Source organism: Sus scrofa, chromosome 2 (assembly GCF_054392235.1).
Source record: "Sus scrofa isolate SSC_HxYL_T2T_F1_AM1 chromosome 2, Sscrofa_HxYL_maternal_Yorkshire_Landrace_v2.0, whole genome shotgun sequence".
Lineage (NCBI taxonomy): Eukaryota > Metazoa > Chordata > Mammalia > Artiodactyla > Suidae > Sus > Sus scrofa.
Genome location: NC_139384.1, coordinates 140,912,304 through 140,940,263, shown reverse-complemented (window position 1 = coordinate 140,940,263; position 27,960 = coordinate 140,912,304). Strand labels below are relative to the sequence as shown.

At 39.1% G+C, this 27,960-nt stretch overlaps 1 protein-coding gene across 8 annotated transcripts in view; it reads right to left on the bottom strand.

The window, feature by feature from the left end:
• Positions 1–17,578: 17,578 nt before the first annotated feature.
• Positions 17,579–27,960, bottom strand: part of MEGF10 (multiple EGF like domains 10) — a 174,152-nt gene continuing 163,770 nt past the window's right edge. For 4 of the 8 annotated variants that reach the window (XM_021084704.2, XM_085014441.1, XM_085014444.1 and 1 more), the window contains 4 exons: positions 27,220–27,343; positions 21,901–21,945; positions 20,854–21,060; positions 17,579–19,082 (listed from right to left, as the gene is read on the bottom strand). In XM_021084704.2, coding sequence (XP_020940363.2) covers positions 18,898–19,082; positions 20,854–21,060; positions 21,901–21,945; positions 27,220–27,343 — 561 coding nt within the window. In that variant the 3' untranslated portion in view covers positions 17,579–18,897. The remainder of the gene's footprint in view (positions 19,083–20,853; positions 21,061–21,900; positions 21,946–27,219; positions 27,344–27,960) is intronic. The other 4 variants (XM_085014442.1, XM_085014443.1, XM_085014446.1 and 1 more) reach the window with 1 other exon arrangement.

Here is a 27,960-nt window from a genome sequence, read left to right as displayed (position 1 = left end):
TAAGAAGAAAAGAAGAGGGGGCCCCATCACATAATACTTACTCCTGCTTTTCTAAGAACATAGCTACTCCATTCCAGGTACAGAGAACAAATGAGTGATGACCACCGTGGGGTGGGACGTGGGGGGCTTTTGGGGAGGGGCAAAATAGGAGAAGGGGATTAAGAGGGAGAAACCACTCGATACAAAATAAATTAGTTACAGGGATGCAATGTGCAGCACAGGGAATACACTCAATTATTTTATAATACCTTTGGAGTACAACCTGTAAAAATATCAAGTAACTATGTTGTACACCTAAAACTAATAAAATATTGTACATCAGCTCTACTTCCCCCAAAATAGCTACTGCAGTCAGGCACTTCCTTTTTGCTCTGTCTACACAATTTTTTTTTTTAAAATCATTTCTGGAAGTAAATGTCTGTCTCCTCCATTAGTCTGTAAGCTCATCATGTGCAGGTATGACATGCCTCTTAGTCACTGTTTTCTACTCTTTGTAACAATTTGCAAACCTGCTATTTGAACATGGTTGACAAAAATCAGTACAGCGCAAAACAACTTCCCTTCCTGCTCCAGGGGGACTCTCTTTTCCCCAGAATCAACCGCAACTGGTTTTTGTGCGCATCTTCTTCTAGAACTTTTTTATGCAGATACAAATGTTTGTGGCTTGAAGGTGTGTTACAAAAGCTATTTCTGGACTGAAATAAATCACAATGAGCAAGTACAAAGTAGTAAGTAAAAATTGAGTAATTATAGGCAGAGAAAAAATAATAAATAAAAGAATTTGTGTTTAAAACATAACATAAGCCCAGGTAAATAATTTTCATATATATATTATGTGTGTGTATGTATATATATGTATATATATATATGCTTGTGTGTGTCAATAAATAAATAAATTTATTTATTTATTTATTTATTTATTTTCCAGTTTATCACCCTTAGCAAACTATTACCAATCTTACAAGAACCGATGTGAGGGAAGGTACTCTAGGTTATAACTCCTGCGAGACATCCTCAGGCACAGTCATGGGAACACAGAATGAGTGTCACATCAGCTCTTGGGAGCTGTCACCTCTCTTTAAGTAACTTAGGTTCCCCTTTTCATTCCTGACCCTGTGATTGACTTCTTGAGAGCTGAATTAAATTCTTTGTCAAAACCATGAAATGAGTATTTCTGAGACTCTTTTAGAAAATCTCCATTCAAGCCTATTGGGCTATTTCTTTTAGGATGACAAGAGATTAGTAGGGTGAGAGATGAATGTTAACTTTTGTCTTCCCTATAGCAACAGTTGTTGCAAAATTGAAACTTGAAACTTGGCTTCTAAAAAGTGAATGTTAGAACCTGCCCTTTCTTAAAAATTTGCACCTATCACATAGCCGGACGTCTAAGAAACTCTTCAGATCCAAGCATATCTTCATAGCCCTTCCCAGTCAGACATATGTGCTTGTAGCTAAGCCAGAATTGACCTAAAATAAGCTCAAGGCAAACTGACATTTACCTCTCAGAGTCTTCTTGGACCTGGCCAGCCATGCATATGAATGCCTGCTGGTTACAGACCACATACCAGATGTTCCTATGATACCGTGCAATTTGGATTATTACTCCAGGCTGAGTTTCTCCCCTGATTAGATACAAATCTATGGTAGGAACTTAGGTTCTTCATTCCATATTTGGAAGGATTTCTACTCCTCCCTGGAGTAGTAATTCCACTTCTTGCATAACTCATTTGGTTTCTTCTTCTTCTTCTTTTTTTTTTTTTTTTTTGTTTTGTCTTTTTGCCTTTTCTAGGGCCACTCCCACGACATATGGAGGTTCCCACACTAGGGGTCTAATCGGAGATGTAGCCACCGGCCTACACCAGAACCACAGCAACGTGGGATCCGAACCACGTCTGCAACCTACACCACAGCTCACGGCAATGCCAGATCCTTAACCCACTGAGCAAGGCCAGGGATTGAACCCGCAACCTCATGGTTCCTAGTCGGATTCGTTAACCACTGAGCCACGACGGGAACTCCTCATTTGGTTTCTGACTGAACTTTGATCCAGGAGAATTCAAAGCCCTTTAGTGGAAACTAGCACGTTATCCTGAGTTTGGACTTTCTGTATTTCATATTGGCTGCCTCATAGAAACTTCTTGATGCTGACGGGGAAAAAAAAAATAGCCACACCATGAGGCATTGTATCTGTGTGGACAAGAGAATGCATTACATTCCAATGAAAGCTTTGAGCTATGGCCTCTTGAAAAAGCCTAGCTCCATCTCATTGATGTGCTGAAAGGTGGTGAAAAAAATCTTTTGGCTTTAGAAAGTGATCAATGACCACAGCCCATTTTCATTTCAGTTGTGAAATACTTCAAAAAAAACAAAAAACAAAAAAAACACAGAACTTAAGATAGATCATACATGATGCTGATTCTGGGCAAAACTTTCTCTAATAACAGAAGCAGAAATGGTAACAAGGAACAAAAAAGCAATTAGACCCCTGAACAAGGTAACTGACAATAAATGAAGAGAAAGAGAAGATTAGCAGTGATATCCGAGCCCTGTTTCTCTTGGGTTTGTCTTAATTTACACGACTATTTGGATACATTGAACAGAGATAAAGGAAGTCACTTGTTGCTTAAATACAAAGCCATCTATTGCCTGGCAGTGTCTTGACAGGCAAGGATTCAGCCATGATCCCATTCATGTTTGGATGAGAAAAACAGGAGAAAGTATAGAAATGGACGATTTGAATGAATAAGCAGCAGCATGTCTCAAGCAGTGAAAGAAATGTGTGATTACAATTGGTTTAATGACTGCTTCAACATTGTGAACCTTATTCTTAGGATGCATAGTTGCATTTTAATATTTTAGAACTTTTCATGGATTCACAGAGTATCAGATACTGAGGAAACATAGTAATGCTTTTTCTCCTGACTTTGCCTTTATATAGTAGAAAGAACGATTGCTACATAAAAGGAAGAAAACCCAATTTAGACTAGAAACTCTCAAAGGGTACCTCAGACTTCTAGTTTTCAACCCTGCATGTAAGGAGCTTAGAAGTTGCTACTCCATCCCAACAACCCTCAAAAGGCCTAACAAACTAAAAAGTCAGCAACTTTTTTTTTAACGATTTTAATTTTTTCCGTTATAGTTGGTTTACAGTGTTCTGTTAATTTCTACTGTATCGCAAAGTGACCCTGTCTCACACACACACACACACACACACACACACACACACACATTCTTTTTCTCACGTTATATTTAGTCCCTTATGATGGAACATGATGGAGCAACTTTTTTCTTTTCTGGCTGCATCCACGGCATATGGAAATTCCCTGGGCCAGGCATCAAATCCAAGCCTCAGCTGCAACCTATGCCATAGCTATAGGATGCAGGATTCTTAACCCACCACACCAGGCCAGGGATCGAACCATGCCTCTACAGTGATCTGAGCCACTGCAGAGATGTTGGATGCTTAATCCACTGTGCCAAAGTGGGAACTCCCAGCAAATTTTCTTGGATCTATCAAAGAAGTGAGGTCGCAGGGAAAACCACTGTTCTCAAAACTGAAGAGACAGATGGATAAAGAAAGGCAGGACTTACCAGAGAAGAAAACTCTGCAGGAACCAGTGCTCAGGCAGGAGGATCTGAATCTCAGTGAGTAGATTGCTGGAGGCCCAGCACAGACAAATCTGAGAGTTAAAAACTCCAGGGGGACCCAGTCATAAGCCTCTATGCTTCTATGAGTTTTACCTTCGGGAGCTCAGACCAGGTTCTCACAGTGAATATCAGAGAAAAATCCCCTGTGCTTCTAGAGGAGCGAGGGGTAAAGGAACCATTTTGAAACACGTCAGAACATTCTTAACAAGCTTGCCCCCCCTGGAGGAACTAGTTAACCGGAGCCTAGCCTGCTGGGCTTTTATCAGAACCTAAGTAGCCTGGGGGGAGGGAAACACCCACTCCCTGCCCTCTCTAGCTAATCTGTTCCACCTAAAAACTGAGAAGCACTTGTGAAGTTCACAGCCTAGGATCAAGGCTCAGGAAAAGCTGAGACCAATTACAGGATTAAAAACCGCTTCCCCTCCCCCGACACCTCAACCTGACTGAAGGCCTGTTTACCCCCGTTTCCTCTACCTCATACATCATGTCCATCTTTCCACCAATATTTATAAGGCATAGCAAACGGCAAAACTGAAGTTTGAAAAGACTGAGTAAGCGTTAGAACCAGAGTGCAGATGTGGCACTAAAGTTAGCATTATCAGACCAAGAATTTTAAAAAGCTGTGATTAACTTTAAAAAGCTGTGTGAAGGAGTTTAACAGAAAAGTATACAACATGCAGGAGTGGGTGGCTAGTATAAATAGAGAGATGGACATTCTAAGAAAGAATGAAAAAGACACGTTAGATGAAGAACACTGTAGCAGAGATGAAGGATGCATTTGATGGCTTCACAGTAGAGTGAACATGGCTGAGGAAAGACCCTCTGAACTTGAGGACATGACAGTAGACACTTCTAAAACTTAAAAGCAAAGAGAAAGAAGACAGAAAAACAGAACAGAATAGCTAAGAACTGTGGGACAATGATAAATATTGTATGACACACAGACTGGGAATAGCAGAAAGGAATAGAAATAATTTTTTAAGCAATAATGACTGAGAATTTCCACCAAGTTAATGTCAGACACTAAAGTACTGTTGAAATAGCAGTGATACTATAGTACTACTTGGTGAAAGTGTAGACAGAGCAAATGGAACAGAACAGACAGCCTAGAAATGACCCACATAAATAGAGTCAACTGATCTTTGATAAAGGAAAAAAGGCAATATAACAGAGCAAATGCAGTTTTTCAACAAACAGTGCTGGAGCAAAAACGGTGCAATAGCAAAAAAAAAAAAAAAAAAAAAAAAGAATCAAGACAGGTTTCACCCTTCATAAGAGTTAACTCAAAATGGATTATAGACTAAATATGAAATGCAAAACGCTAAACTTCCCAGAAGAAAACATAGGAGAAAACCTAGACGACTTTGGATGTGATGTCTTTTAAGACAAATAAAGTACGATCCATGAAAGAAATAACTGATAAGCTGGACTTTATTAAAAGTAAAAGTTTCTGCTCTGCAAAAGACAATGTCAAAACGATGAGAACACAAACCACAGGACTGGGTTAAAATATTTGCAAAAACACATTTGATAAAGGACTGTTATCCAAAATATACAAAGAATTCCTAAGACTCAGGAAAAAGAAAAGAAGTGATTTAAAAAATGGACCAAAGGAAAAATGCAAAAAATAAAGAGCATACCCGTACCTGGGAAAAAAAAAAATGGACCGAAGATTCTGACACCTCATCAAAAAAGATACACAGATGGCACATAAGCATATGAAAAGATGTTCAACATCATATGTCTTTAGGGAATTGCAAATTACAATTAGTTACCACCACGTACCTATTAGAATGGACAAAATCTGTAACACTGACAATACTGAATGCTGGTGAAGATATGGAACTATAGGAACCCTCATTCATTGCTGGTGACAATGCAAGATGGCCAGCCAGTGTGGAAGACATTTGGCAGTTCCTTATAACACTAAACCTGTGCTTGACGTACAATCTAGCAATTAAACTCCTTGGCTTTTATTTAATGAGTTGGAAACTTATGTCCACACAAAAACCTGCACATAGATATTAAGAGAAGCTTTATCTTAACTGTCAAAACTTGGAAGCAACCAAGATGTCCTTCAGCAGGTGAATGGATAAACTCTGGCACATACACGCAGTGGATTACGGTTCAGCACTAAAAAGGAATGAGCTATCAAGCCATGAAAAGACATGGAGGAAACTTTTGAGTGTGCATCACTCAGTGAAAGAAGCCAATCTGAAAAAGCTACATACTGTATGAGTCCAGCTACCTAACATTTTAGAAAGGCCAATGGAGACAGTAAAAGGATCAGTGGTTGCCAGGGATCAATGGGGAAGAAGGAGTGAATAGGTGGAGCACAGAGGATTTTTAGGGCAGTGAAACTATTCTGTATCATACTACAGTGATGGGTGCAAGGCATTACACATTAGCCAAAACACATAAACTGTACAGCACCAAGCGTGAACCCTAATGTACACTATGGACTTTGGGTCATAATGATATGTCAGCGTAAGTTCATTGATTCTAACAACAAATGTACCACTTTGGTGCAAGATGTTAATGTTGGGGAGGCTGGAGGTGTGGGGGTGGGGAGGGGAATATATGGGAACCCTCTGTACTTCATGTTCAATTTTGATATAAACCTAAATCTGCTCTGAAAAATGAAGCTCATTAATTTAGTGAAAAATATTTTACTAACATCAGACTATCCCTTTATTAAAAATAAATATTAATTTCATAAGTATCATTTATTTTAATATTTTAAGAGCAAATATTGCTATTTTCTTAGGAGGATTATTCCACAAGAGTTGAGGACTTTTCTACTTTTCACAAATTATCTCAGGGACCTTTTTTCCCATCCTTATTTCTCGGATGTGGTCAGCTCCTGGAAACACCAAATGTCACTTGGTGGAAGGCAAAGTGATTTAAACAGAGCAACCCAAAATGTTCTTCTTAGAACCGTACAGGTTAAATCAGGATTTGGGACTATAATTTATTCTTTCCCTAGTTACACCCATGACCCCATCATGTAAGAATCTATTGAATGACTAATCAGTCTAGCAATGTATGTCACGCCTTTTTACTAGTTCTAGAAAATCACATTTATATCCCTTCCTTCTTGTTCCTTCTACAATGACAATTTTTGTAAATTCAAGCTTCAACAGAATATTTTGGTGTCTCTTAAAGTTATTTTATATTATTTTCCAGTAGGTAACACATTCATTTGGAGTTTTCCAATATATACTTCACAGGTTATGCTAGGTCTCTGAGAAGGGTGTCTGTAGTTTTCTTTTCAGGAAAATAAAACAGAGTCAAGTGAAATGAATTTCCTTGATCAAGATCATAAAAAGTGTCAAAGCTGGAAATTTGTCACCCATCTTGCTCCTCTTACATTTCTCCTTTTTTCTATCATTCTCCAATGATATTGATTTAGAGTGTGTTCCTCTCAATCCCAGAAAAGAATTTGAAGTAGTCACAATAAAAACCACTTCTACAGCATTGCAAAAACAGACAATGAAGATAGTAAGGTATCTATGGAGAGAAGGTGAAATAAATGGAGAGACTACGAGTTTGACTGTGACTAACCCTAAAATTGAGGTTAGAATTCCTTAAATATGCAAGCAAAATCTCCTTTGCAACACAAAGCAATGCCACTTGGAAGAGGACTTGGAAGAGATATGTGTCTGGATGGGGTGGGTCGAAGGTCGGGGAGGCGTTCAAAGGGTGAGATGTCCTCTGTAGACCAGCACAAATTACAGCAACATCTTCAAGGTCCATTTAGGAATGTGCAGCCCTTCTAGCTAACAACGTGACAGCCATGCAATAAGTCACAGTCTCTACTTTTGTGTGCTTTCAGTAACAAGATGCTGAGAACAGCTGTGAGAAGGAATGTCAAGAAGAAATCCACTGAGACCAGAGGATTTGGGTACTGGCTGATCACACCCCTAAGAGCTGAGGTCACCAGCCAGCTCCATTACTGGGTGGGGCCACTGCACTCCCTGCCTCGGAGAGCAGTTGCTGGTTTTCCCAGATTCTTCTGAGGTTTTCCTGGGAGAACTTGTTTTCTCCTAACCACTGCACCAATTTCTAACAATATAAGAGCTCGGACTCTAAAGTGGTGAGTCTAGATTTTTTTTTTTTTTCCGGTCTTTTTACGGTCGCACTCTCAGCATATGGAGGCTCCCAGGCTAGGAGTCGAATCGGAGCTGCAGCTGCCAGCCTATTCCACAGCCACAGCAGTGCAGGATCTGAGCTGTGTCTGCGACCTACACCCCAGATCACTGGCAATGCCGGATCATTAACCCACTGAGCAGGGCCAGGGATTGAACCTGCAATCCTCATGGATACTAGTTGGATTCGTTTCTGCTGAGCCACAATGGGAACTCCCTAGTTTTTTCCTTTTTTTTTTTTTTTAATGCATAATTCAGGATGTAAACACCCAGCAAATGTTTTCCTTAATCACCACGGGTGGTTATACAGTTTTTCTTACAGATAATGATTTTAGTCTGCCTTTAGAACCAGTAAGAGCCAAAGAGGAACTCTATCTTGTATTATGTGATATATAAAGTTACACGACAATGTTTTAATATATTATGCTTAGTCTTTAAACTTTTGTTTAATGGCACTGTGTCTTTTTACTGTTTATGATATTTAATACTGACTTTTACTTTAAAAGTATCCAAAGCATTAATGAAGAACATAATGTTCTTATACTTGTTTGTTCAATCAAAATGATTATAAGAATCCTATTTTATTTATACCAGGTGCTGAGCTCGAAGAAGAATCAGCTACCCTGCTAAGGGAAATGGTAACTCTTCATAACCAAAAGGCATTTTCTAGTGATTAATATGGCCCCATGGGTCCCCATTCCAGGTATAAGGATGCCCATTGGTGGAGTTCCCATTGGGGCTGAGCGGAAACGAATCTGACTAGTATCCATGAGGACAAAGGTTCGATTCCTGGCCTTGCTCAGTGGGTTAAGGACCTGGCATTGTCATGAGCTATTGTGGTATAGGTCGCAGACGTGGCTGGGATCTGGAGTTGCTGTGGCTGTTGTGTAGGCTGGCAATTATAGCTTCGTGGTGAACGTCCATATGCCACAGGTACAGCCCTAAAAAGAGACCAAAAAAAAAAAAAAGATGCCCACTGGCGATCACCTTATACTTTTCTCTGTGAGGGAAAATAAATAGCAATATTTTCATTCTCTGTATCTGTTTCCTAGCTCACCCCTCCTCCTTTTCTCCTTTTTTAATAAAATACGTTCTTTCTGGAGGTCAACATTTCAGTTTAGCCCCTCATGGTTCTCTTTCAACATCTCAGGCAAATAAGAAAAATCCTGCCTTTCATTCTAATGTTTTAAAATTATCTTTGTCAAGTTACTCCACTCCAGTTTGTTTCCTGCCAAAAAAGAAAATCTACCTCGAGTAAAAATAATCAGGACATTCTTCTTTACTTAATAAATATATAGCAATAATCCAAACATGAGGCTATCAATGCCTAGCTATTTAGTGAGCAGAAATATTAAAGTGAATATTTTTAAAAAAAAACTAGTGCAACATGAAGAAAATAGTTAATATAGTTATTAGAACAGAGTCATGTATTTTTAATGGCATGTATTAGGCATTCATCCTGGAAAAAGTCTCAAGTGGGTTCTATTACTCACAGGGTTAAGGAACTCGGCAAATAGTTATAAAGAATGGTGTGATTAAATACTTTCCTGCATTAAGTGCTTTTTTTTTCTGAAAGGCAATTCATGAATAAATCCTCATGTTAAGAGTGTATATATTATATGGAGCCTAGGACTCCTTGCATAGAGTCATCCTCCAATTCAATGCTTCATAGGAAAGTGACTAATGAGGGGGGCTCCTTCCTGGCCAAATAATTAGTCAGCCTTTGCTAAGAAAGAGGGAATCCAGTTGCTATCATCTTTTTCTAGTAAGATGAACACAGCAGGAATATATACATTCAAGGAGACCCTGCTCATAGTATTTGTAGTAAATAAGTGCTTGCTTGAATAAACTTCTGGGACTTTCATTTTTCTGGACATAAAATGAAAATGCAGGAGATAGGCTCCAAGTTCCCTTCTGGCTCCTATACTATACAAGTGAGTCAGTGGCCATATTTTGGGTAAAAATCCTGGCCCCTCTGTTTGGATGCTCTATTTGTGGTAACCTAGAAATATACTGAGGCAGCTCATATGGGCTTGTGAGAACAAACTGTTAAATTTTCAGTAATTTTGTGAGCCAACTGTTAAACACAGCCACTACTAAAACCAAAGTATATAAGCTTACAAGTCAATACATTATATTTTTAAAAGTAATAAATATTCAAAATTTGGCCATTTAAATTCTTTTCCTACCTTTTACTATGTTATGCCCTTGAGGTCATTGACATCTATTGTGGGAATGCTATATAATGACCGGCTACTGAGAATCTCCTCCTAACTCCACATCCAGTGATGTCATGTTTCGACTTTCAAACTGGCCATGGTGGGTGCCTTTACACCATGGAAATGGGCAAATGTGACAAATCATTGCCTTTCCATTCTTTTAGAAAGCTGACCATTAAATATTTACCAGCATTCCACTGGTGTCACAAGGCTGAGACTGAGGAAGGGAGGGAGCACAAACTTAAATAAGAGATCAGAGTGCCACCATAAAGCAGACCATGCAGATGTTTGCACAGGGCAGATTTCATAAGGTGTATTTTTACCTCGATATACCTGGCTCATATAGTCTCTTTAGTCTGATACGAGTCTGGTCCTGTGAAGGAGAGAAAGAAACAAGATCCTGAGTGCAAGTACAGTTCTACAAAAGTTTTGGTCAGACCAATGGGAAGTCTTTGAGTCATAGTCACCTGTCAAGGGAGTCTCTCATTTCACAGAAAAGGGATTTCCTTGGTTTCCTTCCTGCACTCGGCCATTGCCTGAGAGCAGCGTATGGAAAGCATGGCCTTGGAGCAAATGTTGTACAGGTAGCCACAGGGACAAAGAGGCAGATGGGGGGAAGTGAAGGGAAGAAGAAGCTGGGGGCCGGGTGGAAAATGAAGACCAGCATACAGCACAACTTGGCTATAATAGAGGCTCATGGAAACAAAGAGCAGGAGAGCTAGAGTATAGCATTTCCCACTAAGATACATTCCCTAGTAATCTCTTGAAAAAGTCAATGCAAATGCTCTTTACATCCATAATCTCTGGAGTTGTAGGTCTCAGCTTCATGGGTAAAATATCGAAGACCTGACTTGAGGTTTGAAATGAAATAAGAAAGTATTTTGCCAGACAGGCCACTGTTGTCCTATAGCCCTTGAGATTAGCAGCTTCCTGAACTTGAAGCTCTTATCATGGTTTACTGAAGCTGTAGAATGGGACGGAAGAAGCAACATTTCCAAGTCACCTAAGAAGAAAGCTGAGGAAGAACAAAACCAAAATTGGCATTGCCAAAGTGAGCAGAAGCCATTATTCATTCATTCAATCAATCAATATTTATTGAAACCCTGTCATGGGCTAGACAGTATTGAGTGTTCTGAGGATACAGAAAAGATCTTGTCCTCATGGAGCTTACATTCTAGTTGAAAAGACAAACAATACATGAATAAACAAAGAGATGGAATGATATAACATCAGAGATCAAGCTGCATGAAGACAATCACGCAGGTAAAAGGATATAGGATGGTAGTTCCATTCCACACAGGTAGTCAGGAAAGGCCTTTCTCAAGAAGTGATGATTAAGCAGCAGGCAACAGTATTTTTCCCCTTCACTGTTGAAGACTGTAATTCAACTCCCCTTATTCTAGTTCCCTCTCCCTAGGTAAAGCTGCATATGAACTAACAACCCTCCCTTTAATATGGACCTCATTCTCAAGAACTAATTGATATTACAAACATGTCAAACCAGAATAGTCTGTACTAGTTTCTTAGCTCTGAAAGCATTTATTTAAAAAAAATCTTCCCCAAATTTGGGGGGATGAGAGCAAACTTTGAAAAATAGTAACAAAAATCCTATGAATGTATAAGTAAGATGATAGGGACATTGAAAACTGTTTTACTTTCTTCTTTAAAAACAACCACTGTTCCTTTTGTATTTTATCTCTTTGAGAAATAACAAATGTGCAAAATAAAAAAATTTTAAAATTCTTGTACAGTAAGATGTGTACCATAGAATCATTATCTTGAATTATTAAATTCTATCCAATTTTGAATAATTTGTTAATATACAAAACATCAGGGGCACAGAGAGGACTAAAAGCCTCTTCTTTTTTATTGTTATACATAAGATTTAGATATTTAACTAAAAGCAAAATACTTAATATTAACAACTTCAATATTCCTTATATTGATATACTGACTATATTATATAATATGAAATACTATACTATTGTCAAGTCAGGTTTGCCAGCCGTCCATGTGAAATGGGTTATAAGAAAGATGGTCTCTTTCTCATTAACTATAAAATCATTCTTACAACATAACTCTAAACATTGGAACGTGATGACAAATAGTAGCTCTGCCTTCTTCACAATACTTTGTGGTGGGACACACTTGGTAGAATGCATGCATGGGTGCTAGCACTGAGCCTCCAAACTGGCATGGGATATGTGATGATGACTGCATCAATCAACTTGGGCTTTTGTCCACAAGCACTGAATTCTTTACAATTTCAGTATGGCATCTAAAGTTCTATTCCAAGCACTTGGGAAGCAATGTCTCAATTTCCTGATCATGGCTGGACCTTCAGAGGGGATAGTGTTGCTGTCTGTTCTCCCAACTGTCCTAATACATAAGATGCAGCTAAAGCAAAACTAGCCTGTATGGTTCGGCAGAAGCCTAGAAAACGGAAATGTTCAAGCATTCGTTCAGCAGTATGTTCTCTGTTGTGTGGGGTAGTTAGTGGGGGTTACAAGAAATTAATGGACTTAAAGTTCTGCTCTGAAGTTTTTAAAAATCACTTCTTCCATAAACCCAACCTACACTCTCTCTAGTCAATCTAATTATCTTTCCTTTGTAGGCAGTCTGTTATTCTACTTGTATTACGTTGTCTTTATAGCCTTAGAGTTTGGAAATTTCACCAGTATTTTCCTCTCTCCTTATTTTTTTTCATTAATTCTGTCTTATTAGTCAATAGATCCTTTCATATCTGAAAGAAAAATCTAAAACTCTGAAAAATTCACTTATGCAAGGGCATAGTTTATAGACGTTTTCTTCTGTGAGTTCTTTGGTTAGTATTTCTCCAAGTTTTTCTCCTTCTGGATCAGCAGCTGTTTCAATATTGGGTCTCTTAGACAATACTTTCCTAGTTCTCTCACCCATGATCACCATTTTTTACATTTTCTCCTAATCACATTTCATCTTCTAAAACACGAATTCAACCTCAGCAGTTACCATACTTTTTGTTTTACATTCTTCTATTAAATTGTCAAATTGGGAAATCCTTATTTTCAGTGGCAAGGAACTCTCTGGTACTACAATTCTATCCTTTTAAGAGTTAAAATTATTTTTTATCTAGGTTCTCTTCCATTTTCTTCATTAGCTTCACCTCCACTATTGAGGCTTTATTGCAGGTTTCTAGATTAGCCTCTTTTCCTTCACCTGGGCTGCATGTTCCCACGAAGTGGCTTGTGATCTCTCTCTGCCTATTCATGTTGATAGTCTGCTGGTTTTCACCACTTCTGTGAATCTCTTTGGTTCTTTCTGGAGAGGCTGCAGGAATTACTAGAGCAGAGGATTCTTCCTTCAGTGGGCGGCTAGTAATTCTGTGGCCTCTTTGTCAATACGAGTGGCAAAAGTCCTCCGGTTCCAGAGCCCAAGATGGGTGAGGCTGACTCAGCCCAACATGGAAAGTATATCTCCTGAGATGCGACCATGCAGAAACAGCCTCTCACTGCTGCATAGTGCAAACTGCAGAGACAGCATTCCCTTTCTTTTTCTTTGTGTATCCCCCAGGTCAGCTGGCTCTCCCCATGCTCCCTTCCCCATAGCACACCCTCACCAACTTCCAGCAACTCCCATTGATATTTTGCCTTCTGCCTGCACCTTCTTTCAAGGACTTGAGGGATCACTGTATGTGGAACCTTTGCAGGTCCCCCAGGTCAGCCCTTGAATTTTTGGCCGGCTGCATTTTCCAGGATGGGACTATGAGCCCAGGGCATCACCTTCCCACAAACCCACAAATTTAGAAATCATTCTCAAGGCTTTGGAAGATAACATATTGCTAGAAGATGAAATATATTAGTATTGCTTTCCCAAATTACACTTTGATATAAAATACACATGGAATTTTTTACAGTATAAAAATAGATCAGGATATGGTCAGATGAATATGTAGCTTTCATAATGTTCATTAAATGCTTACTTTAGGTTTACCAGCCTCATCACTCATCCAGTTGTTGCAAACTGGCTCAGATCATTAGCTAATTTTTCATAATAGTTATAATGGGTAACACTTACCAGCTATCTACTCCGGTCAGGCACTAAAGTGCATAAAGTTATTGAATTCTCACAAAACCCCTTGAAATAGGTACTATTATTTCCAGCATATTATAATATAGAAACCAAGGTCCTGAGAAGTAACTTACCAAAGTCATGCAGCGAATAAGATGATTTATTCTCTTAACTAAGTAATGAGCTGCTTTAGCTCATGGCTTCTATTTCTCTGCATCCCCAACTGTGCTTGGCATTCAGGCCCTCAGTAAATAAACAGTTATTGAGAGAAGAAGCAATGTTTTATTCATGTTTGACCCCTAGAACACAGTGCTATACAGTGGAAGCTTCAAACATTTTTTTTTTAAATAAAAGAAAGCATTAACAAGCTACTGAGATTTAAAAAGCAAATTCACATAAGATAATCTGAAGCTTTTGACAGAGATCCCTCAGCCACTAACCAGGGATCCAAAAAATAATAAAATGTTGCCTCTGTCCTTAAAAGAAAAGGGATCTGAAAAAAAAGCTGGTACGCGATAAATAAAATATAGTAAAATATAATCATGTTTTAAATGTATATATATATAAAGTGCTATGGGGCCGCACATGAAAAAATACTAATTTTTCCAGTAGGGCCATTAAATTTTTTCTTCTCTTTAACAATAGAATCAAGCATGGAAATACACACTACTTTAAAGTTTTTTTTTTATTAGAAAGTTTATTGCATTAATCCATAAACTTATTTGGTCATATAAATGACAACACAGGCTAATACTGCTGAAAGTTTAATTTATCTTTGGAAAAGACATGTTTTAACATGAAAGCATTTTTTGTTTGCTACAATCAAATAAATCCTAATGTGTTTTAATTTTTTCCTTTTAAAAATATATATTGTGATTTGTTCATATCAAAAGGAAGCCTGGACTAAATACTGAACTAGCACAAACAGACCTAGTGTTAAGACACCAATCTTAAGAGGATAAAAGGGCAGTCTGCCATACATCTTTAGTTGATAGACAAGCACCTATCCATGCCAAGTGACTCACACTTACACACCTAGGTACACGTCCATGACATAAAGCCTTTCAGCCCAACGCATCACTTGAATATTTATTGCGAATAATAAAGATGTTATTCAAAGATCAAAAATACATTACTTTAAAAATATAACCTTAAAACTCAATTTTTTGTGTGATTTCATCTCATTTTAAGGAGTAAGTGGACTCCGAACATTGACATGAATTCTACATGGTATTGTAATACTCTTGTGCAACTTGTGCAATATTTATAGTTTAAAAATCTCAAGAATTGATAATGAAGACTGCAGCACTTTGGGGTCAACATGATCAGATTTTTATAAAATGGTCTGTAGTTCTCACAACACATAGTTATTGTGCTAATGGATTTGGCCAGGACGGGTTATAAACTATCTTATTATAAAATTCTGTGTTGGTTTTCCTGAAATTGGTGAATAATTTTCCATAAAGATAATGCTAAACACATTAAGCTCCCTGTCAACATTACTACTATAGCCTGGGAGAGGAATTTATATGAAACATTGTAAATAAGTGTGTATGGTTCCTTATCACCTACAAATACCATTCTCTGTATGAAAGCAAACATATGAGCTATCATTTGGAGCTAGTTTTTCTGTATTTATAAATAAATACAAGAAGTTTACAAATTTTCAGATACATCAACCTCTAGGGAAAGTATAACAGTTTGGCTGACATTCCTACATGAAGGACTTTTGCTACATATTGCCAAATTCATTCCCTGCTTTGATCACCATAAGTTATAGGGAAGCGATGATTTTTTAGGATCCTAAATTAATATGGTTCAAAGTTCATAAGAATAGATTCACGGTATACAAAGAATGATGTCACCACTCAACTAAATTTGATATCTCTGGAAATGTCTGAATGGTAATTCCAGGGAAGGAAAAATTTCAGGTCTTTTTGTCTTGAACTCTCATTCTGACAAAACTCTTTCTCTGTTTACCCAAGCCTACATCGAAGTATCTAGAACATTTTGACCTCTCAACTAGACGCCTCCATATATAATGTGGCATTTTACAATATCCAAAATGCTTTGCGTTCTGTTGTCTGCAAAGTCCTAAGCGATCCCTGATAAGCAAGACTCGCCCCAGGTACAAATGTTGTTTCAGGACAGCAGCTGCCCTGAACAAGTGGTCTGTCAGAAAGATTGCACAGGGAGCAATGGCAGTGTCCCCTTTTGAAGCCCACATCTGCTGCCCAGGTTTTCTATTCATATTGCTGTTGCCTTTGTACCGTTTGTATATGAAGCTTTCATATTTTTTTTTTTAAATAGTGGAATGAGAAAAGAAACAGGTATTTGGTAAAAAAACTTCTCTCTAGGGAGTAGAAGGGAAACAACTCACTGTGGAGCTCTGAAGACATGAATCTCAAAAAAGAAGGGGAAAGAATTATTTCTTCCAACCGAAAAGGATTCTTGGTGGCTACTGATCCATAGGTGTCTCACTTAGATGTCTAACCCCTAGAGTCAAGGGCCAACTAGTGGGTAACTGTTGGAATAAATCAATTGTTTCTAAGGTATGTTCCAGGCAATTCCCCATTTCCCGGAGTTAGCTTCGGAATTCCCTAAAGAAAAAGCGATTAGAGGGGTGAATGCTCTACGTTATTTGTTCTCGTATCCACCCGACCATACCCCCATCACAGGTGCAGGGGGGTGACGTGAAAGCAGTGGATACCCAACTCAGTAACTGGCAGGAACAATGCCCTCTGTCCACGACCGGCAGAAGAGGGGCACAAGACGTATTTGTTAACTGACTCACTGAGAGAGGATACCACATAGGGTTTCATGTCTTTAAAAGATCAAGGACTGTTTTCTCTCCCGAAGTTGCTTCTTCATTCTGCCTTTCAGCCTTCCAGCTTGCTCAGGGAGGTCAAAGACAAACTTGTTTTCCTGCATCGAATTGGCATTCTCTTGAGGTAACGACCTTGGAGTGAAAATGTTATTGCATAGGTCTTGCCCAGGAAGAGCATCCGTCCTGGTTTGCCTGGGATAGACCACATTTAAGCACACTGCAGGATAATTATCACTAAGACCCTCACTGATTCTCACAAGTGTCCCAGTCTGGACTTGCCATTGTGGCTCAGCAGTAGTGAATCCAACAAGCATCCATGAGGATGTGGGTTTGATCCCTGGCCTCGCTCAGTGGGTTAAGGATCTGGCGTTGCTGTGGCTGTGGTGTAGGCCAGCAGTGGCAGCTCCAATTGGACCCCTAGTCTGGGAACCTCCATAGGCCATGGGTGCGGCCCTAAAAAAAAAAAAAAGGCAAAAGTGTCCCAGTCTGAATGATCTATTATCAAACTACCCAAACGATGGTGATTAGGAAGATCAGACTGTGGTACCTGCTTGGCAGCCGTGGTTGCCCAGCTCACTTCTCGGTTTAACCAAGATTCAGGACCCACAGATCAAAATGAACTCCATTTCAGAACATTAAAACACTTCTCCACTTCAATTATAAGCCATTCATCTGTGGTTACTGCACTATTTTAGTAATGGCCGATTTTAATGGATTCGATTTATATATTTTCATCTCTTCTCTCCACAAGAAAAAAAGAACAACGCATTTTTCTCAAGCAAAAAGTGGCCGTGATACAAGAAACAATAAACATATAATATTTTTTCATTAACAATCCAAACACTACAAAACATAGAATATACAACTTAAAAATGGAAATACAAATTAATGAAAAATGGGGTACATGTCATATTAGCAATGCAAAAGACCAGCTTAAGCATAGTTTCTCTACATCAACAATTAATAAAAGGAAAGTGCCCTTTTCTCAAATATGCACAAAAATATTTCGGTCGCTTCTAGGGAAAAATTAATGAAAACTTTCTGCTAATTCTATATTACAGCGGGTATTACTAATGGTTTACAAAACTTAAGAGTCATCTTACACCTAAAATTTACACACTTTTCCAGTCATTATACACTCATTCCATCTAATCTGTCAAAAATAAAATTATTTCACTTCTATATTTATGAAATAATTATTGATATGTTACGGATCTCAAGTGGTGAATGTGTATGATGGGGACCATGTTCAGAATAACGTCATGGATCTAAAGTGGGCCCAGGGTTCAAGACAGGGAAGAAGCATCACTGCCGGGCACATCTGTGTATTGATTCTGCAATAATTCTAGTATTTCTAATGTAATTCTAATTGTACATTTCTTCCTTCTAAAAAACATTTAAAGTTTTCATATTTAAATTTGCCATCCACCTCTAGAGTTTATTCAGAGTCTATCCAGTAATGCCATTTGGCAGAATGTTTCTGGCAGGGTTCATATTATCCTTACAACTCCGAGTCCAGCTGAAAAAAGTTAAATAAGGACTCCATAATATGCCCCTTTTCTTCTACATGTTGAATGCTTCTTATGTTTATGAAGTAAATTGTATGGCAAACTGCACCATCTCAGATACAGCTCTATGATGCACGTGAAAAGGAAAATATTTAAATCTTAATTTTTCAAGCAACAGTACCAATGTCCATTGCAACCTGTGTCTTTGAAAGAGTCCTGCAAGTTCATGCTTTTAGCCAAGATTTTACAAAAAGTCATGCTTCACGAGTGCAGTTCTAAAACTAACAAGAATGAGAAATCACATTGATATTTCCTTCTGAGCCACCTGGACAAAAAGGACCTACGGTCAGTCAGCCTCAGCTTTGAGCTTTCTGGTTCACGTCCAACAACTGCCTACCGAGTAGATGACCATTCACATAAGATGGCAAACTTGAGGAGGGAGAAGAACCGAACTGCAGTTCTGGAAAGGGTTCCAGCGGCGACCCAGTGGTCCTTTGGTGTCATTCACTGCTGCTGCTGCTGCTGCTGCTGCCACCATCCTCTCGCTTGGGGGAGGATGAACTGTCTCGGACTGGCAGCAGGTCATAATGGCAAGGGATGTGACTGTTCTTTGGGAGGTCATAGGGATCCTGAGTGAGATGCCCAGTATTGCTGAATATTCCTTGGACAACACTCACCGTAGGTTCTGTGACAACCAGGAGTACATTAATTTACCGGCAATGGAAATGTTTTTTAAAAAAGAGTGTGTCATTTCTTGCAAATATCAAACACACTAGAGGAGCTTTTATAAAAATACAGGAAAATGTTATTTTGAAAACAAATGATTCTTTTATAATCACATAGAGGTGGTTACTCTGTGGTTGGTTGACCCACCGACTCACACACATGGTATTTAGAATGAAAGAGGACTGCATGGCTGGAATGAAAACATCAAGGGAGTATACAGAACCCCCAGATATGAATCACTGTCTGAAAAAGCCTGGGAGCTAATCTAGTCCAAACCCCTTCCTCTGCGAATAACAACAATGTGGTCCTCTGGATTCACTCGCTTCCTGGAAACACGTAACAAGCTCACAGGTTCAGGACAGAGGACTCAGTTAACTGAGTTCCCATTTACAGCGGTGGGCTCAGGAGTCAGCTCAAAGGGGAACTGTTACTGAATTCTCAAAAATAAATTTGGTCCAGTATGGCTTCCATTCTATTTATTTTTTGCTTTTTAGGACCACACCTGTGGCACATGGAGGTTCCCAGGCTAGGGTAGAATCAGAGCTACAGCTATTGGCCTACACCACAGCCGCAGCAACACAGGATCCGAGCCATGTCTGTGACCCACACCACAGCTCCCGGCAACACTGAATCCTTAACCCACTGACGGAGGCCAGGGATTAAACCTGCATCCTCATGGATACTAGTTGGGTTCGTTTACCGCTGAGCCACAATGGGAACTCCTGGCTTCCTTTTTAAAAGCTGTCTTCAAATTTTAAAAAGATTTATACATCTTTGCAGTGACATGACTATAGCATAGAATTAATTACTGGTGTGTAGTGACTAGAGTTTAACTAATTACTTCATTTACAAGTATAGCTGACCTTTGAACATCACAGGGTTAGAAGGGCCCCACACGGACCCACAACCTACTGCATGTGAAAATCCACAGGTAACTTCACCACCAGCCCTCCTATCTACAGTTTCACGCCCTTGGATTCAACCAACTGCAGATTTCATAGAACTGTAGTATCAGTTATTGAAAAGAATCCATGTTATGTGGATCCATGCAGTTCAAGTCCATGTTGTTCAAGGGTCAACTGCAGTAGATCATTTTTTCAAGTTTAAATATAAATACCGAGAGATGGAGAAAGAAAACTGAATATATAAAGTTCTACTATCTAGCTCAGGATAGCTCTGGTATATTTCAACTTTCTTCAAATGGTATTTGTAAGGGGCAATTAAAATAACTCTTAATGTTAATTAAATTCTTTTTAATTTCTACCAGATTCACATTCGAGACTCTTACAGATCTATTAGACAAATTTAAAAGTAGAATGTTCCAATCCTGTTAAAATCATCATATTAATATAATGAAGGCAACCAGGAAATGGAACCTCCTGTTTAATCCACTTGACCCATTTGTTTTGGCTAACTTGACATATGAGCTAATATGATATATATTCGCTATTCCACATGTGTGCTAAAATATTCACTATGGTTACAAAACAAAAGAAGGATGACCAGGTTGGAGGTAAGAGAACCCTTGCTGTGAATTTCCAAAATGGTATTTTCCCTGAAAAGTTCACTTGACACCAGCTAATGTGATCACCCTAAACACAGGTTGCATTTAAAATACGGACCATTATTTTCAATACATTTTTTTAGGAACTGCAACTACTCTCAAGGACTTTAAAATTGTTTCAATAGAAAATTCCTATACACGAAGTTCTTTGGTTAGGCCAACTTACCAACTTCATAGACATTCTTGTTGGCTGAAGTTGAGTTATTGATCTCTGCGTATGGGGAGTCCCTCCAAGCCGGGGACTTCATCTCCACGTAGCCACACTCTGAGTGTTTGGGGATAAGGACAGGTGGGTCTTTAATGGTGGCATATGGGTTTTCAGAGCTGCTTAGGGAGCAGTTACTTGAATTATATTCAGAATTCTTTCCCAGGTCTGTGAAGAGAGATGGGGTGGGGGAGGAAGCAAATGCTATTTCATGGGCAACATTTATTTTCTTGGTGATAATTGGACATTGCCCAAGTAATTTAAAAAAAGGTTTTCTTTTTTTGTGGCTAGTTTTCTATTTTTAATAATGAAAATAATAGTATCCATTTCCCTACTTATTTTGATGAGACTCTGCTATAAAAGTACCCACCCCTAGAGTAATTTTAGCTGCTAAGATGAGGAACAAGGTAAACATCATGGATTTGATTTCATGTTTATTATCACATTCAAATAAAACTAATTCCTATTTTACTAATGGTCTCTGAATCTTTGAAGCCTTCAGTCAAGACACCAGTTACTGCTGCCTCAGGAGCACAAGAAGGTTCTATTTTCCTGGTGAGGAAGACAGCCGGGCTGTGAGGTGTCTTTGTGAAACCTCACAAAGGTTTCTGGGCACATGAAGTTATTATTCAAATTCCTCCTGAAAAGCTGGCCTCCGTGAACATGTACATATCTCTTCCTATGTTCACTGCTATTTTCTTTTTCACATTTCTCTCTCCCCATAAACCACCTTTCTTTGAAAGGAAGGATGAATGTTTTCTCAGCAAACCGAACCTTGGTTCTCCAAGGTTTTCGGTCTAACAAGATCCACCTAATAGCCACTCGTTTGCTGTCAGTCAAATGTGTCTGTGTGTCTGTTGGAGTAACTGACCACACTAAGAGTTCTATATTTTCTGTCCAGGGCCACTTTGGCTGGCTTAACAAATCATTTCTGTCTCTGAGATGAAGATTTTTTAAAAAAAATTGTGATTCTGAGAAATGTATTTCTTCTTCAAACTTACACCATACCTTTCAAGGATTTTCCCATATAACCTCTGTCAAGTCCAAAAGCACCTGTGATAAAAGAAGAAAAAACTCTCAGTGAGGACTGAAAGGAAGAAAAAAACCCACCTAATAGTCTCAGGCCACTGGAGGAAATTGGTGTGGGCTGTCTCTCCACTTCAGGAAATAACCAAGCTGCTGCTTTCCACCCCTTGACACCAGATGGCCCGTGCCAGATGTCTTCAACACTTAAGAGTTTTAAAAATGTTTTATGTATGTATGTGTGTATATATGTTTATCATTCTGTGTATAAGCATATATGTGTGTACTTAAATGAATTCTAAGCATGCGTATCTATCTACCTAGCCATCTAGCTAGGTATATACAAATTCAAAGCATTCTCCTGCTCATTTCAGTGACTTTGGGAAAGGCTGGTCAATACCGGGTAGAAACTGAGGCATGGATGAATCAGTACACTTGATTCAAGGTTGCCCCAGGAAGAGGACACAGAAAGGCTAGAGCTGAGACAAAGGACTGGGATTTCACCACCTGTTGGCAACATGACTTTGCACAAGATGTTCAACTCCCTGAGTCTCCATTTTCTTACCTCTAAAATGGGAGAAACACAACCTGTCTTCTAAACTTTACAGGGCTATTGTGAACAAAAAGTGACATAGAGCCTAGGGAAAGGCACTATGAACTCCAAGGGACCATATACATGGATGGTGTTGCAGCTACTGTAACACTTAATGTGTCACAACACCATCAGCTCCAGTCTGTCTGTAAGCCTTCCAAGGCAAGTGCCATCATCCTTAAAGAAATGTTATAGACTTAGGTTAAAAACAGAGAGTATGTGGACTGGGAGTCTGAGATTAGTACATGCAAACTATTGCATTTGGAGTGGATAAGCAATGAGATCCTCCTGTATAGCAGAGGGAACTATATCCAGTCACTTGTGATGGAACATGATGGCTGATAAGGTGAGAAAGAGAATCTATCTACCTTTCTATCTATCTATCTATCTATCTATCTATCTATCTATCTATCTATCTGTCTGACTGGGTCACTTTACTGTATAGCAGAAATTGACAGAACATTGTAAATCAACTATAACAGAAAGAATAAAAATACTGAAAAAAAATCAGAATAAATGAGTAACTTGTGATGAACATTCAAATAAATAGAAGAGTGAGGAAATGATCCCCTACACACATGTCTGTGCACGCTCTTCTAAGAGTGAGGTTAAACCCATGTTCAGACAGTGATGTTTCCTGGGGACACACTTTTGTGGAGAAAGAGCGGGGATTCCTGAAAGAGAAAGTGGATGTCTACTACCAATTGTAGGCCAGGAAACAGGGATGTTTTCCTCTCTCAGGCATGCCCTCTTGGATCTGGCATGTGAAGTCTAGCCCAGCAAGCTCCCAGCTGGTGGGAAAGGCACCAAGGTGTGCAGGAAGACAGGGAAAAAGAATGTGCAGTGAAGAATTAACCTTCTCCCAAAGAGGCCTGGCCTTTACCTTTGGTTCCTGGGAGCTGATGTCTAAGTCTTTAGAATGTCCTGCCTCATAGGACTGTTTTTGTTTACCTGGGGGCCTGAATAGTCTAACAAAATGATTATGGGACAAGGTTGGGCTACTTGACATTGGATGGACCTCCAGATGAGCCGAAGACTAAAGTCAACCATGTGGGCAGTCAACCATGTGAACCAAGACCCAACAAAAGCCCAAGACACCAATGCTGAGGGGAGCCTCCTGGTTGGTGGTACTATGTGTATTTTCATGCATTGTTGCCAGCACCTTCTATGATTCCACTGGGAAACGACAATTGGAAGTTACATAATTTGAACTTTCCTGGACTCTAACCCCCGTGGGTCTTCCCTCACTGATTTCAATTTGTACCCTTTTGCCGTGACAAACTGTAACCATGAGTTCAACAGCTTTTAGTGAGTTCTATCTTTCTAGCAAAAGATTGATCCTGTGGGTGGACTTGAGGACCTTTCAAATTGTAGTTGATATCAGAAGTGAGGGTGATCTTAGAGATTCCCATACTTTTTAAAGGAACCCATGAAAACAGGCAGAGCATGTGCCCCAAGAGGAGCCTAATCAAAGAATAGTTATCTACGTTACACTTTGCCTAATTACTGAGGCCATCTCTAAACTGCAGCAAAGTCTTGTTAAATGTCCATCTTGGTCTTAGCTGTGCAATGGCTAGCCTTCCCCCAGGGGCTAAAGAGAAAAGCAACATGGGGTGGAGAGCAAATTGGGGTACAGGAGTTGGCTACGAGACCAGACATTCATGGCAGAGTCCCTCTTCTCCTTCTCTGCCTGGAAAAGCAGGATGCAGTTCGAATAAGGGAGCAGGTGGGCTTCCTCATAAACTCCTGTCTGTCCCAATCCCTCGACAGAAGCTTTCAAATGGTCAAGTCAATCTCCTTCACACAATGAGCTAGAATGCGATCATTACCTCCATTTTGCAAATGAACAAATCAATCCTGAGAGAGTGAGTGGCATAGTGTCAGATCAAAGAACCAGGAGCTGATCTCAGGGCTTTTGTGTCAAGTTCAGGGCTCTTTCAGACAGCATCACAACTTTTCCATCACTCCAAACACCGCACAGTTCAGTATCTATAACTTGCCTTATTCTATTCTTTGTAAGAGAAGGCTTTTTCTATGCAACAACTTTAAAGGGATGTTAAAAGCAGAATTACTTTTGGATGGGAACAAAACCAAGGAGATTCAGAATTTCCAATGAGGATTTTATGGTCCTAATAATCAGTCCCTTGGGTCTCACTGAGACAGAAAGCAGAGAAATTTATATGTAACCAGCCCAGTGACTGTGTGTTCTGGAATCAGAACAAAATCTGTTAAGAGAAGAAGGGATGAAAGAACTTTCCCCTCCTTCGTGCCAGGTGGTATTTCACTAACATTAATTCATGTACTTTGAGCTAGATTATTAATGTAGTTTAAAATTTTAATCTCCCCAAAGTTAAATGATTTCACCAATAGGTACACTATGAATCAGGGATATAAATAATTTTACCGTAACTATGTACACATACACATCCTATTGATAATGTTGGTGTAGAATGCAGATAAAAGTTACCAATTTATATTCATTTCTGGGCAGAATAACTGAATAGACATTTCCCCTAAGAGGAAATGCAGATGGCCAACCGACACATGAAAAGATGCTCAACATTGTTAATCATCAGGAAAATGCAATCAAAACCACTATGAGGCGTCACCTCACTCCTGTCAGAATGGCTATCATCAGAAAGAACATAAATAGCAAATGCTGGCGAGGATGTGGAGCAAAGAGAACCATTGTACACTGTAGGGAGAAATGCAAAATGGTGCGGCCACTATGGAAAACAGTATGGAGTTCCAAAAAACTAAATATAGAACTACTACATGGCCCAGCAACACCACTCTTGGATATATATCTGAAAAAACCAAAAGTGCTAATTCAAAAGGATACAGGACCCCTATGTTCACAGAAGCATGATTTACAACTGCCAAGATAAAGAAGCAACCTAAGTGTCCATTGACAGATGAATAAATAAAGATGTGGTATACACGCACACGCACACGCACACGCACACACACACACACACAAACACATACACACACACACACACACACTGAAATACTACTCAGCCATAAAAAAGAACAAAATTTTGACATTTGTAGCAACACGGGTGGACTTGGAGAACTTTATGTTTAGTGAATTGAGTTAGACAAAGACAAATACTGTGTGATATCACCTATATGTGGAATCTAAAAATTACAACAAGCTAGTGAATAAAGCAGAAAAGAAGCAGGCTAACAGATATAAAGAACAAACTAATGGTTACCAGTGGGAGAAAGGGGGGGAGGGGCAATATAAGGGTGGAAAACATTTTTAAAAGGGGGTTTTATGGGATTTTATGAAATTATGTGTGTGGAAGTTGTAAACCACTACAGAATTTAAAGAATGATTCAATAAAATAAAATAAAAAAGAATCTGCACTCCTCTCCTACTTACATCTGCATTTCTCCAGTGAGAGAGGATTCCAGAGCTCAGAAGGACTGAGTCCTACAAGTGGCTCAGGTGAACTGACAGGCCTGGTGCTCACAGGATAAGGGAGGAGAAGGCAGAGGACCAACTCTAATACCTAGTTTTACCCCCTTCCTTCTATAAAGCCTTGGACAAGAGAGTTAACCTCTCTGTTTATTTCTCTATAAAACAAGATTGGTAGAAGGACCCACAGAGCAGGGGTGTCAGATTTAGCAAATAAAAACAGAGGAAATCCAGTTAAAATTGAATTTTAGAGAATAATTTTTAGTATGAGTATGTTCCATACAATACTTGGGATATATTCATATAAAAATTATTTGTTGTTTTTCTGAAATTATAATTTAGTGGAACTTCCTGGCAATGTTACTGCCAAATCACTACACGTGCAAGGGTCTGCTGCCCATAAGGCACTGCACACGTGTTAGTTACTCTATCATCGAGCTGCACCCTGAAAATAAAGGAATGCAGCCCATGCTCCATGGGTGTCACAGCAGTTCTTTGGGTGGGTCCAGGAAGCCCCATCCCCTTGGCAGGAAGGCCACGAGATTAACGCTATTCTCATCATGATACAACACTATCTGTCCTTCCACTCGCATCCTCTCTCAAGTGTACAGTGGAGTTTTCCAGGAGCTACCCCAAGTGTATGATCACTACTGATTGAACACAGAGCAGATATGAAGATCTAGCTGTCCTCTATGAAGCCAGAGATTATAAAGAGATGTATAAAAGTGTTAACAGCGCCACTCTTCTCACTAACCTGTTTTGGTGCATTTTGGAAAATGTAGTTATTTTTCACACATAAAAAAGCCTTTTATGTTAGCTTGAAATGAGATGGCTGTGACTATAAATAAATTAATAAATAGTTAATATACTGGGTTCAAATCCCAGCTCTACCATTTCACAGGCTTTGCAGACTGACACGAGTTACTGAACCTCCTTATGACTCAGTTTCTCAGCTGCAACAGGAAGAAGATGATGATGGTAATGGGACATATAACAGCCCTGGTAAAAACTGGGTGAGTTAATACACCAAGAGGTGGAATGGAAGCTACAAACAGGCAGAGATCCTTGTCTCTTTTTATTGATTCCTGGGTCATAGTAAGAACTCGATCAATCCTGAGTAAATAAAGCAATCAGGACAGTAGGAAGCCCCATTCAGCATTAGGTATAAACTTATTACTTTTTTGGTGCATGTTTTCAATAGATCACTATGGCACTGACATGAATCTGTGACTGTTTGGGGTGACTAAGAGATAAAGATGCTTGTGGGGGTGGTGGGTGGAGAACTTGCCAAGCTCGTTGAGGTAGCCGCCATGTTTCCAGTCTGCAGGCAGCGTCCCCGTATAGTCCGCCATGGGGGCTCTCTTTCCAGGATTCACATTTTTCAGATTCACAAACAGCTGATTATTTTTTGACTGTTGAAAATACAAACAACACGAGATTTTAAAAAGAAAACAGAATGAAGGTTCTTTAAAAAACTAAGTACAGAACTTACCATATAATCTCACAATTCCATTGCTGGGGATATATCTGGACAAAACTCTGTTTAGAAAAATACATGCACCCCAATGTTCACAGCATCACTATTTACAATAGCCAAGACATGGAAGCAACCTAAATGTCCATTGAGAGAGGACTGGATAAAGAAATCTGGTGGATATACACACAATGGAATATTACTCAGCCATCAAAAGAATGAGATAATGCCATTTGGAGCAACATGGAAGGACCTAGAGATTAGCATACTAAGTGAAGTAAGTAGGACACAGAAAGACGCATATCACCTACATGTGGAATCTAAAAAAAAAATACAAGTGAACTTATTTACAAAATAAAACTAGACCAACAGACATAGAAAACAAATATATGGTTACCCCAGGGGAAATATAGGGGAGGGATAAGTTAGGAATTTGAGGTTAACATATACACGCTGCTATACATAAAACAGAAAAACAATAAGGATCTGCTGTTTAGCACAGGGAACTGTACTCAATATTTTGTCATAACCTATAAGGGAAAAGAATCTGAAAAA